This window comes from Anguilla rostrata, chromosome 12 (assembly GCF_018555375.3).
Source record: "Anguilla rostrata isolate EN2019 chromosome 12, ASM1855537v3, whole genome shotgun sequence".
Lineage (NCBI taxonomy): Eukaryota > Metazoa > Chordata > Actinopteri > Anguilliformes > Anguillidae > Anguilla > Anguilla rostrata.
In genome coordinates, this window is record NC_057944.1 from 18,329,881 (window position 1) to 18,344,058 (window position 14,178).

The 14,178-nt window shown below is 39.6% G+C and overlaps 1 protein-coding gene across 1 annotated transcript; it reads left to right on the forward strand.

Annotated features, from left to right (window-relative positions):
• The first annotated feature begins 3,134 nt into the window (after positions 1 to 3,134).
• Positions 3,135 to 12,344, forward strand: LOC135236083 (extracellular calcium-sensing receptor-like). The gene is made up of 6 exons (XM_064302264.1): positions 3,135 to 3,369; positions 3,459 to 3,747; positions 4,592 to 5,419; positions 9,434 to 9,658; positions 10,214 to 10,337; positions 11,093 to 12,344. Exons 1-6 carry the CDS (start codon positions 3,146 to 3,148, stop codon positions 11,995 to 11,997), a joined length of 2,595 nt encoding a protein of 864 aa, XP_064158334.1. The 5' UTR covers positions 3,135 to 3,145; the 3' UTR covers positions 11,998 to 12,344.
• The last annotated feature ends 1,834 nt before the right edge of the window (positions 12,345 to 14,178 follow it).

The following is a 14,178-nucleotide window of genomic DNA, read 5'->3' on the forward strand; positions in this document are numbered from 1 at the left end:
GCCTAATAGCCTAATTGTGGAGAACTGGCTGTATCTGGTAGTACTTCGTATTTTGTGAATTAATCGCTGTATTGACAGTTGAGGAAAATGACTGAAAACAGGACAAGACCAATAATCAGTTTAAGAGGAAGTTGACGTCAGAGATATTATCACTTTTACTTATGCTATATTTTACATGTTTGATGTATATTTAATATACATTCCATGAATAATGGTAAAATATATTGAAGACTAAGGCGTCTTTGTGAATTAAAGTGTGCACGTGCAGGCGGTCTATGGTGAAATGCTATTTGAAGAGACTTCAATGTGCAGTGGGGTGCCCTTTTTCAGCTTGAGGCTCTTCCCATCTGAAAGTCTGCATAGCCCTGATCCCATGCAACATTCTGAGTTGGACAAACACTCCCATAACACATTTTGAATGTCTCATCTATATGATTCAATAGTGTGACTCTAGTCAGATCAGTTGGACATGGATACACATCCAACGGACGTGGAAAGTCCCGTCTTGGAAAGTGAAATAATAAATTGATTAATTCAGAGAATGAGAATGTTGGGGTATTTGTATTTAAACCAGAAGCCAATAGTGTTCAATGTGAGGCAAGCTTACCTTCATGAAACTTAAGAATTATTATTATTTTTTATATTTGGGGGTTGTTCTTTGATGTTTTTAGAAAATGTGTTGATTTAGATATTGTATGATCGAGTAATAGCATACTAAGTAATATCACTTCAATATGAATTAATAATATTTGACTATGTTAAATATGGGTACAAATCAGCCAGGCCAACAGTGTTGAATTTATGTGCATCTGCATGCTACATGTTTAACAATATGATTGGCTTTCAATTTTGACTGTCAACGTTATGTAATTTCATATACATGCATTTTGTCACTCGTATTTGGTATTCATTGTTTCCCCTTTTAATGAGATTGCTATATGTGCAATGGTTCCAGAGTTATAACCATTAGCTTCATATAGCACCTCATATGGCCAAATGGTGGTCGTACTCTTGCAGTGGGTCACTGCCAAGCCCCTGTGTTTGCCTGAAAACTTTCGGGATTCTTGGTATCATAGTTCAAGTGATAACATTGATTTTCATATATCCTAATATAACATCTCCACATTTCCAAATTGCATCATGCTACAACACCGTTTGTCTCACCTTTAAAATTTCACAACCATTGTTTCAAGGAGCCAAATGCACTGCAGCCCAACAGTAGATTGGTAGCATCATTAGCAGGTGTGAGCAAAGTGTATGTGTAGCTGGCTGTGTGTATAGGCCTGTTGTCCATTTTTATCTCCCAACAGGTTTGTTTTCTGTATAGAAATTGTTGTAGGCATGTAAAGATGATTATCTGCTCCTTACAGATTTACATCCTTTCTTTTGTTCGCACACCTTTTTTTTGCCCTCTTTAGTTCACTGCACTCTGACAGCACCGATATTAAAATAACCTTGCTTTCCTGAGGCGCCAACATTACCCATGTTCATTTTCGGTGGAGACACTGAGAGCAACGTCATCAGTCAGTGACACCGCCTCAATTAATTTCCAATGAGAGGCGGTGGGTTGCATCCACAAAGGCATGTTGGTTTTTCCATGATTGCAGGTAGCACAGCACTAGCCAGAGCTTTATCTTAAAGCTCGAGGCAGCACAACTTTGCATTGTGATAACCAATCAGATTAGATCTTCGATATGTAAATTGTATCTATTTTAGAATTTTTGTTCCCCATTCAATAGTTCTGCGATGGAGGACATGGCAACAACAGTGTGTATAGGCTAGTAATAACCATAATATATAGGCTATGGTATTTGCAAATAAGTTTGTGTTCATGTACTGTTTGTTGCAGAGGTGCAAGTGACAGACTAGTTATTAATGTCATGTTTAACAGAAAAAAGGCTGGCTAGCCTGTTCAGATCAATGCAAACAGCAACATTTTAACTGTGCTGCTGCAGCAATCACCCCGAGTTGCACGGTTAACAGAAAGGAAAATGGCAATAGCGCTGACTGGCCTGTTCTGATCAATATGAACAATGACACTTTGCTACACTGCTGCTGCAATCAAGCTTCCTCAAACAATTCATGGCAGTGACTAATAAAAACCAATACTCTTACTTTTATTTATGCAGTGATGTCCCTCCAAAATAAATAAAAAAACAAGCGAGAATGAAACCTATTTGATATCAAGTTCATTCATTTTGCAAATAAGTCAAAATGTAATTGCTATATTCTGTTCGTATAATATAATTAAGGATAATGCCGTTTCTATGGACAAGCAAAATAATAGCCTGCTATGCTGCCTCGTTTGTGATTTGTATACAGATATAGTCCAATGATGATTTATTTCTTATCAAAAGAGGGGAATATACCCTCATATCACTTTAATAAGTTCAAATAACAACACTGAAGATAATTAACATCATTCTAAATATCCCTGTGACATTATTTTTCAAAAACCTTAAACACTTCTTTTAGTGAACACACCATTTCCTGTTTCTGTTTGTATCGCTGCTGTTTGCAGCAGGCATTACTTACACTCAGCGAGCCGTTCCTTTTTTAGCACTTTTTGTACCAATTGAATCTTTCAGTACATTTCTTTCATTGAGTCTTTCACTAAATTCAGAACAATCAGTACATTTTATTAACTGAGTTTTTCAGTACAATGAGTACATTTTGTACACGTTGTTCCTTTTGAACTGTCTGTAGATTAACAAATTGAACAAAATGAACGAAAGACCGGTCTGACGTGTTCGCGTCCAGTACAGTCAGTAGTAGCGTAGATGTAGCTTGCACCTTGACTCCATAAATAGGGTCCCCAGTGTGGTATTATAACATTCACAGATAATCAGGGTAGAAAGGAACTGCTTTCTCTATGGTAGGTGTGTCCACTTGTGTGATCTACATCTTACCAGCAAAAAAACTCACAGGGCTCTATCACATGATTGCACTTACAATAATAATTGGGCATTATGGGAAATGTATTTGCATGTGTGATTTCACCAGAGCTGTGTGCCTCAATCTTGTCTATGGGGAACAAAAAATAGTGATGTCATGTGGTCACATCATGTGGCACAGCGGGGAGGTTAGTGAATAAAACGGCGCTCCTCATTCTGTACTCCAGTGTGTCGAATCAGTCTGGTTGAAGATGACTCCTCTGTTGGTGGTGATGTGGTCTCTATTTTACCCCTTCTCAGCTATTTCTCCTACCAGCCTGAACCCTGCTACAGTCTGTTCCCTACAGGGCAAATTTGATCCACATTTCCAGGCTGATGGAGACTTTATCATCGGAGGGATTTTCCCCATGCATTACAGGGTTGAGCCAGCAAGTGAGAACAGCAATCTCAAACCAGCTCCTGCAGAATGTCAGGGGTGGGTTCTGGGAATTTTTGTGATGGTGGATAACTGTTCTGTTTTCCAACAAAGAATCATGTCACATTCTGCTAATGGTCTTTGCACAGATTTGACCCCAGATCTTTCCGCTGGGCCCAGACTATGAGGCTGGCTGTTGAGGAGATCAACCATAGCCAACAGCTGTTGCCTAACTTCACTCTGGGATGCAAGATCTATGATTCTTGCGCTACCCCCATAACAGCACAGCAGGCAGCTCTGGCAGTTCTGAATGGACCAGATGAAACCCAAAGTGAAGTGTGTTCTGGAGCATCTAAACTTCTGGCTGTGGTTGGAGAATCTGGATCTGCACAGTCTATTGTTGTCTCCAGAACTCTGCAGCCATTCCAAATTCCAATGGTATGTATGTCCTGTAATAGCTATTATAATTTGCATTAATATACGTACTGGATTATTGAATTACATGTTTAAATGAATCCATCTTTCAATATGATTCAGACTTCCCATGTTCCTGTTAGCAAATTCATCTGATGTATTTTTCTGTTTTGTTTCATTAGAATGCCTTTCATTAAAAGTAATTTACTTCTTTCTATTTTATGAACTATTAAACTATAAATACTATGCATTTCCCAATATAACACTTGTATACACTATTGCATGTTTTCAGTAATTTCAGTCATTTTTGATTTTCAGAATGTATCACTTCTACATGGAAAAGTTGTTTATCTGCAAATATTATGGCTCTGTATTATAAAAGTGGACTTGTTTGTGTGTTTCAAATAATTACTGTATGTTGTATTTTAGATTGACAGTGATAACATTGATCATTGCATACAAATTACTATGTAATATTTTATACTTCTTGAAATGATAAAATCTATATATCTTTGAAGTCTTGTAGACAAATGTAGCCTAAATCTTGAAAGACACTTTTTATTTTCTATAAGTACACTACTAAGCTACAAGGAAAATCAGTTGAAGAAGCTACTCATATATTTAAATACCATTTGTGAATACAAATTACCATTTAATTACACATTTATGGCATCCTGACAAGCTGTTGTTAAGTTTTCGCTCTGCATTTTCAACTTAAGTCAACACCACAACCTTTACAACCTTTAAATGATGTTCACTGAACGTTCATAACAGGATCAGATGGTGCCAAACAATGGCTGTTACCTAGTGTATTTGGATTGCTGTGTTTATGTACTTCACAAAAACATTTCTGGATTTTCTGTTTCAGATCAGTTATTTTTCAACATGTTCCTGCTTAAGCAATAGGAAAGAATTCCCAACATTTTTCAGAGTGGTTCCAAATGATGACTACCAGGTGAAAGCCATTGCTCGTCTCCTGCAGAGATTTGGCTGGATGTGGGTTGGTGTCATCCTTGAGGACCATGACTACGGTCGATTTGCTCTGCAGGGATTGATGAGGGAAATAAAAAATACTGGCATGTGTTTAGCATACCATGAAATGATCCCAAAAGTGTACAATCGACAGAGAGTACAAGAGATCCTTAACATAATGAAACACTCCTCTGCAAGGGTTGTGGTGGCCTTCTCAGGTGAAGGGGAGCTGAACCCCTTCCTTAAAGAGTACATGGATCAGAACATCACTGGCATCCAGTGGATTGCCAGTGAAGCCTGGGTAACAGCATCAGTATTCACAGGCAGTGAGTTCTACCCATTTCTAGGTGGCACCATTGGGTTTGCCATTCGGCAGGGAAAGGTTGCAGGTCTTAGAGACTATCTACTGAGTGTAAACCCATTGAGGTACCCCACTAACCCCCTGGTACACGAGCTGTGGGGTGCCTTGTATGGTTGCTCTCTCTACCCCTCCAGTAGTAGGACCCAGGCCTCTTCCCAGCTGCCCCCCTGTTCAGGGCTGGAGCCCCTGCTGAAGCAGCACTCTGCCTACCTGAACACTTCCAGCCCTCGTATTTCCTACAATGTGTACAAAGCCGTGTACGCTATTGCTCACTCCCTGCACAACCTCATCAGCTGTGAGCCTGGGAAAGGGCCCTTCCACAACTCCTCATGTGCTGATGCCACAAACATTCAACCTTGGCAGGTAGGTTTTTATTTTTTGTAAAAATGTATAAATATATTTAGTAAAAAAATTTTGTGTATATATATATATATTTATGTGTGTGTGTGTGTGTATATATATATGGTGGTTAAAGTGCAGATTCTCAGCTTTTATGAAAGGATATTTTTATACACTTTTGATTCACAATGTAGGAATTTCTGCACTTTTTATACATAGTTCCCCCATTTCAGGTCATCACAATGTTTGGGACAAATGGCTTCACACGTTGTTCTGATTAGTCAGGTGTGTTCAATTGCAGGTATTAGAGCGCTTTCAGTGTCTCGTCTTGATTTTAGGCTTCTGTTTGCCTTTGGAGTCTGTTATTTGGTTTGTCATCATGAAGACCAGAGTTGTGCCAATGAAAGTCAAGGAACCCGTTATGAGGTTGAGAAATGAGAAGCAAACAGTCAGAGACATACAGTTGAGGCCAAATCTTTACATACACCTAGGCTAAAGGCATTCAAACTCAATTTTTCACAACTCCACACATTTCATGTAACCATGCATTTCATGTGTTATGTCAAAGTAATTTCAAAATCATAGCTAAGAGACAACTTATTTCAGCTTTTATGTACTGTATCAGATTTTCATTAGGTCAAAAGTTTACATACGCTTTGTTAGTATTTGGTGGCATTGCCTTTAAATTGCTTAACTTGATTCAAATGCTTGGGGTAGCCTTACACAAGCTTCTTACAATACTTTGCCGGAATTTTCCTCCTGACAGAACTGGTGTAACTCAGTCAGGTTTGTGGGCCTCCTTGCTCAGACACACTTTTTCAGTTCAGTCCACACATTTTCCATGGGATTCAGGTCAGGGCTTTGTGATGGCCACTCCAATACTTTCACTTTGTTGTCTTTAAGCCATTTTGTAACAACTTTGGAGGAATACTTAGGATCATTGTCCTGCTGGAAGACCCAGTTGCGAAAGTTTTAACTTTCTAGCTGATGTCTTGAGGTTTTACTTCAGTATTTTGAGATAATCTTCCTTCCTTATGATGCATATTTTCTGAAGTGCACCAATCCATTTTCCAGCAAAACACCCCCACAACATGATACTGCCAGCCCCATGCTTCACAGTTTGGATGGTGTTCTTTGGATTAAAAGCCTAACCCTTTATCCTCCATACATAGCGTTAATTATGGCCAAACCATTCAATTTCATCTGACCAGAGAACACTCCTCCAAAAGGCTAGGTCGTCGTCCTGGTGATCACCTGCATATTTCATTCTGGCTTTTTTATGGCGGTCTTGGAGTAGGGGATTCTTCCTTGCGTGACAGCCTTTCAGGCTATGGCGATGTAGGATTCTCTTAATGGTGGATGTAGATACTTTGGTACCTGATGCCTCCAACTCCTTCACCAGTTCCTTTGTTGTTGTCTTGGGGTTCAGTTGAACTTCTCGGCCAAAATTCATTCAGCCCTGGGAGTTAATTTGTGCCTCCTTCCTGAACAATGAAGTGTCTGTGTGATCCCAAGATTTTTATAATTGCATACAATTGTTTGTACAGATGCTTGTGGTAAGTTCAGTTGTTTGTAAATTGCTCCTAAGGAGGAACCGGACTTATGGAGGTTCATAATTTTTTTCCTAAGGTCTTGGCGGAGTTGCTTGGATTTTCCCATGGTATCAAGACAGTGGCTCTAAAGGTAGGCCCTTAAATACAGCCACAGGTGCCAATTAATTCCCAATTAACTCCTAATTATGACAATTAGCTAATCAGAAGCTTCTAAAAAGTCATTACATAAATTTCTGGAATCTTCCAGACAGTTTAAAGAGAAAGTCAACTTGGTGTATGTAAACTTTCGACCCACTGGAATTTTGATATAGTGAATTATAGTTGAAATAAATCCGTCTCTATCATTTTAAAATGACCTGCAATGGCAGATGCCCTAATTGACTTGCCAAAATAAATTTATGGTAACATGTGTTGAGTTGTGAAAAACTGAGTTTGAATATCTTTAGCCTAGGTGTATGTAAACTTTTGGCCTCATTTGTAGGCCAAACCATACGTTTATCCAAACCAAATGCTTGGGACATCATTTAGAAAAAAGAGAGCACTGGTGAGCTCATAAATCACAAAGGGTCAGCTAGGCTAAGGAAGACCTCTACAGTTGATGACTAAAGATTTCTCACTATAATGAAAATGAAAAACCCCCAAAAACAGATCAGAAACGCTCTTCAGGTGGCAGGCGGGGATGTGTCAGTGACTACTGTCAGCAGAAGACTTCTCGAACAGAACTATTGAGGCTACACTGCAAGATGCAAACCACAAGTTAAACACAAAAACAGGATGGCCATGTTACAGCCTGCTGAGAAATATCTAAAAGAGCCTGAGAGTTCAAATGTCTTGTGGGCTATTGAGACTAAGATCCACTTTTAACAGAGTGACGGCAAGAGCATAACGTGAAGTCCGAAAGGAACTGCCCAAGATCCAAAGCACTCCCCTGCATCTGTAAAACATAGTGGTGGGGTGTTATGATTCGGGCATTGCTTGTCTTCATTGATGACATAACTGCTGATTGCTCAAGTTCAAATGTCTCCAAACTCATTGGACGGCACCTCATCCTACAGCAAGACAATAACCCCAAACATACTACTAAAACCAAAAATGAGTTCTTGACTGGCTGAATAATTCACCCGATCTGAATCCAACCGAACATGCATTTCATATGCTGAAGAGAAAACTCAAGGCAATTAACCCCCAAAAAAGCAGGAGCTGAAGATGGCTGCAGTACAGGCCTGGCAGAGCATCACCAGAGACAATACGCTGCACCTGGGGATGTCTTAGTCATTGTCATGCTGTAGGATGAAGTTCTGTCCAGAAAGGCATTTGCTTGAACTTGGGCAGATAAGTTGCTTCTGTACACTTCAGAATAAATTCTGCTGCTGCAATCAGCAGTTACATTATATGTGAAGACAAACGAGCCAGTACCTGTGGCATTCACACATGTCCAAACCACAACACCCCCACCACCATGTTTCACAGAGTGCTTTGGATCTTGGGCAGTTCCTTTTTGCCTCCAAACTTTGCTCTTGCCATCACTCTGATACAAGTGAATCTTGTTCTCATCTGTCCTTTTTTTTCAGAAAGGTCTTTTCGGTACTTCTTAGCAAACTGTAACCTGACCATTCAGTTTTTGCGGCTAACAATGGTTTGTAGTGTAGCCTCTGCAGTTCTGTTTGTGAAGTGTTTTGCGGGGAGCAGTCACTGACACATCCACATGTGCCTCCGGATGGTTTCTCATCTGTCAGACAGATGTTTGGTTTTCTTCATTATGGGAAGAATTCTTTGGTCATCAACTGTAGAGGACTTCCTTGGCCTACTAAGATCACTAGCACTGTCTTCTTAATGATGTTCCAAGCAGTTGATTTTGGTAAGCCTAAGCTTTAGCCTATGTTTCAGGCTGTTTTTTTATTTTTATTTCTCAGTCTCAAATGACTTTCATTGGCACAACTCTGGTCTTCATGTTGAAAATGGCAATAACAATCTTCAAAGGCAACCAAAATCCGAGAATCAAGATTAGATACTGAAAGCACTCATATGCGTGCACTAAGGGAGCAACTGAACACACCTGACTGATCAGAAACGCCTGTGAAGTCATTTGTCACAAACATTATGGTGCCTTGAAATGGGAGGCAGGCTATGTATAAAAAGTGCTGAAATTTCTACATAGTGAAACCAATATATATTGAAATATCCTTTAATAAAAGCTGATAATGTGCACTTTACCCACCTGGGAATTGTTTGATTAGAAATCTAAAATTGGAGTACAGAGCCGATTGAAGAAAAAATGTCTTTGTCCCAACCATTATGGTGCACACATATTTATTAAAAGTGGTTGAAAAAATAAAAAGAAAAGAATACAAAATAACAGGGATCCAGCATCTTTAATATTTTCTCCTTTCATAAATAGTGTTTTGTTCCTTATTTCATTATTTTAATAAACACATTTGGTTAAGATTTCTTCTTTCTGCACAACATTATATTTTTCATTTCAAAGCTTCAGCACTATCTTCAGGAAGTCAGGTTCACCATATCAGGAGAGGAGGTCAATTTTAATGCACAAGGTGATGCAATTCCATCATATGATGTGATCAACTGGCAAAGAGGTGCAGCTGGAAATATTGAGTTTGTCAATGTGGGAAGGTTTGATGGTGCAAAGGAGGCTGGGAAGGAGCTATTCATCCAGGAGGAGGCAATCGTGTGGACAGGCCACCAGAGAGAGGCAAGCTGCACACAGTGTGTATTTCAGTTCATGCGATGTCATCTGTTGAAGTTCTATAGGGTAAATTGGAGGTAAGTGCAACTCTGAAAGGAAGGCATCAACTACATTGATCAGCAGGCCGTAAACAGGCCTCCTCTATGAGTACTGGATATATAACCTCAACTTGAACACTAATATTACAATGTAGTAAAAATATATAATGGCATAAGCCAAGTTTATTGTACTTTGTAGAATTTTTTAAAAGGTTATTTTGCATGTGATGTGTTACAACATGCATGGGCAAATTGAGGAGGGATAAAGTCTTAATACCATAAACCTGCTTTCATTTACTGTATTGGACAGGTGTGTAGTGACAATTTACTGTATCATCCCCAAGCAGGTAAAAGTACAGAATTGTTCTCATTGGCAGGCAAAGGTGTTTGCAGTGACACCTGGCTTCATGGAAATGGACAGATAGAGGTGCAGTTTCAGTATCAAGGAAAAGTACAGGTTTACTTTATACAGGAAGGCTAAATTAGCTAGCAACTACACCTGGCTGTGTTCTTTCCCATGCAGGTGTTGGTGTCTGTGTGCAGTGAGAGCTGTGCTCCAGGAAGCAGGAAGGCTTTCCGTCGTGGGGAGCCTCTGTGCTGCTTTGACTGTGTACCATGTGACAACGGCAAGATTAGTAATAAGACAGGTAAAAACTCCATTCTTCGCACTGAAGCTATGTTCATCTACCTTAAAAATGCATCCTTCCTTTTTGCCTTGTCCTTGTATTTCTTTGCGACCTAGAAGCGGCCAACTGGCCACCATGATAGGGAACAAATTGCTCAAAAACTAAGGAAGGAAATATGATCCATCCTTGTTTGCCTCCTTCATGGAAGCAATTTAGGTTATTTGTGACAGCATGTTTCAAAACTTTCTTCAAACAAGCAAGGAAAACCTGATACAAAAGTAAAACTAAGTAGAGAAGATATGGGAAGGATACATTTTTTAATACATGTAAAGCACACTGTAAGGTCACAAAGAGATGTGTAATAGTATGAACAAATAGCTTGTAGTGACAGAAAGATATTACCAAAAGCAGTAAGTAGCGACATAAAAGATAAATGTCATTAAGATCTTATTTGGAATGTCACGTTTAAAAATATACACATAATTTAATTGCTATTCATGATTTAGGTCAGGCAAAAATGTAACAGGATTACATGTAATGTGTGCATGGGGGTTTCAGCATTACTCTTGAATGATGCTGCCACAAACACACACTGGAGTGAAGGAGGACGTTCACATTCCCTCTGTTCTCATTTCCTCATATCCTTTTCTTCACTTTCATGTTTCCCTGTGACGTGTTCAGAAGGATTAAGTAAAGGAAGCCTAAATCTTTCTTTAAAGTTTTTTTGTTTATTTGAGTCCATGTGTATGTATGTTATTGTGCCCTTTTCTCTTTAGATTCAATAGACTGCACATCTTGTACTGAAGATTACTGGTCTAATGCAGCCAGAACTGAATGCATACCCAAAGCGATTGAGTACCTCTCCCATGATGCAATGGGACTGACCCTGACTGTGATAGCTGTAGTCGGAGCCTGCCTCACCGTTGCTGTTCTGGCAGTATTCCTCTACTACAGGAACACTCCGATTGTCAAAGTCAACAACTCAGAGCTGAGCTTCTTCATCTTGCTCTCTCTGACTCTGTGTTTCCTGTGTGCGCTGGTGTTCATTGGAGAGCCTACATCATGGTCCTGCATGCTGCGCCATACTGCCTTCAGCATCACTTTCTCACTCTGCATCTCCTGTATCCTGGGGAAGACTCTGGTGGTGCTGGCTGCCTTTACAGCCACCAGGCCTGGAAACAACCTCATGAAATGGCTGGGACCCAAACAGCAGAGATTCATCATCTCTGCCTGCACCTTTATACAAGTGATAATCTGTGCAGTATGGCTAATCACTGCTCCTCCTTTCCCAAATAAAAACAGTCAGTACCACCGGTCCAGAATAATCCTGGAGTGTAGTGTGGGTTCTGAACAGGCCTTCTGGTGTGTTCTGGGATACATTGGTCTCCTGGCTGCTCTGTGTTTTATTCTTGCCTTTCTGGCCAGGAAGCTGCCAGGCAATTTTAATGAAGCCAAATACATCACCTTCAGCATGCTGATCTTCTGTGCAGTGTGGCTTGCTTTTATACCAGCTTATGTCAGCTCACCTGGAAAGTTCACTGTAGCTGTAGAGATCTTTGCTATTCTAGCCTCAAGTTTTGGGCTGCTGCTGTGCTTATTTGCTCCAAAATGTTACATAATTTTACTGAAACCTGAGAAAAATACTAAGCAGCATCTAATGGGAAGAGTTGTTACAAAATAGAACAATGCATGTTTTCAATTATTGTATGAATTTAGAATAGCTTGTGGACTTATTCTGGTAGAAACACAACTGAGAAGGCTGTGGGATCAGCAGAAGTTCTGGGAGCAGGCTGACAAAGGCTGTGATTGGACACACTATAATTTGCCAGCACTCTGAGTTACTACTAGCCTTTGACAACTGCACACTGACTAGTAAAATAGGGCCCATTATCTTTAACCCTCCTGTTCTGTTCACTAATTAGCAATAGATTAGCAATGGGATTAGGCAAAAGTTGTGGGAGCAGGCAGACTAAGGCTTTGTTTACACAACAGGGCTAATTACTCAGTCAATATTTTTTTTAATATCTTTGTGTTCTGAAGAAGCATGTACTGTATGCAAAAAAAGACATTAGCTAGCATCATTTTGTCTTACATTGTATAACATGACTCTTTGAACAGGGCAGCACAGAGTGAACCCTTGTAGTCAAATCAGGTGCAACCCCTCAGTGTAGCTCCACTAGAGCTTGTACTCTGCTTAAAGGCATACTATGCAGGATTTTTTCTTTGAAAATATTATTAAATAACTGTTTAGGCATATCTATGATACACTGGCTTACGCACTTTAGCCAAATTCATGCTTCTTTTACCTGTATTTGTTATTCTAACCTGCCTGGACGGGTGGATACACCCTGAGTGATACAAGCTTGACATTTTGCTTGTAGCGCTCAAGGTGTGTCCTCAATGGATTTGTGGGTGGGGTTGAGGACGAAGGAGGTGTGAGTGGGGTGACATTGATGTAAAAGGTGAACAGCACTGGAACTAGTATGGACTGTTGAAGAACACCCTTTGACAACTGTAAAAAATCTGGCTGTACATCATCTTCTTTCCCACACTGAGATCTGTACAAGTGGTATTTATGGAACTAATTGCAAGCAGCAGCGTCTAAACCAGTAAGTGACTATCTGTCCACTGTATTGAAGGCCTTAGAAAGGTCAACAAAAAGGGCAGCCCAATGAATCTTCCTGTCTAAAACGGACACAATACCATTTAAAACTAAGGATGTGACAGTGGTGATGCTATACTTGAGCTCTGAACACAGACTGATAGGGGCTAAGCAAAGAATGGCCCCAAAGAAACTATGTGAGCTGGACATTAACCATGGACTCCACAATTTTAGCCAAGCATGGAAATTTGGAAATTGGCTGATAATTATTTAAATGATTCATGCACACCATTATACAAGGCCAACACACAAGCATGTTTCCATATTTAAGGGACAATGCCAGAAACAACTGATGGGTAAATAATTTGTGCAATGTACTCAGAAATCAGAGGGGCAGAAAATTTTAGAAAGAAGACGTCCAGATTATCCTCAGCAGTGGAGGACCCAGGGCTGAATCTGGGGGGGAGGGGGCATTGCTCCCTCAAATTTTTCCTCTCCCCCCCAAACTTCCGCAGATAACTAGTTAGCCCTACATGAAAAAACTATGTTCATGCATTGTCCTTTGCATTTGAGATATTTGTTATACATCGGAGAAAACATGATTATTTCCATTTTACATAATGTTCAATATGCAGACTCATCTTGATCATGGTAAATACACTTTCTTTTTACAATAGTATGTGAACATGAAAAGCCTATATTCCCATTCTACAGAAAATGTATTCTTTAACATATTCAATTGAATAATTTGTGGTCATGTCTTTGGTACTAGTGTCTTAAGTGTTATTTTCTGAAATGCAAAGATTGCTGGGAAATATGTCTGTGTATGCTTTAGTCCTGATGTTGCAAGCCTGTTAGCTGTAGCTTGAATTGGGTCGCCGCCGTATGTCTGAGGAACTGCTTTTTTATATAATAAAGTGGCAGTGCTAAAAAGTAAACCTGGATCATACAATTTTTGATACGGATAACCGTAATCCACATGCGTTTCTTAAAGGGATAGTTCACATTTTTAGACCCAGGTTCACTGAGCTACTCACCAAAAATTATGTGAGAAATTGGGGGCTCAAGCTCTCATATCTTTGTTTGCCGTTAGCTTTGTTAGCCAAATAAAATTGATTTAATGGGCGCTGAGAATCACTAACTGACAGTTATTTAACAAATACACTATTATCAAAGCAAACTTACACTTTCTCATACGTTTCTTTGCTAGCATGAACATAACATATCTATTTTCCCAATAGCCAATGTTGTACAATCTAA

What these genes read in the sequence shown, in the direction of transcription:
- LOC135236083 (XM_064302264.1), top strand. Translation starts at nt 3,146, where the DNA reads ATGACTCCTCTGTTGGTGGTGATGTGGTCTCTATTTTACCCCTTCTCA. An exon ending in GCTCCTGCAGAATGTCAGGG is followed by an intron (nt 3,370 to 3,458) that starts GTGGGTTCTGGG and finishes GTCTTTGCACAG; the next exon opens with ATTTGACCCCAGATCTTTCC. An exon ending in CAAGATTAGTAATAAGACAG is followed by an intron (nt 10,338 to 11,092) that starts GTAAAAACTCCA and finishes TTTTCTCTTTAG; the next exon opens with ATTCAATAGACTGCACATCT.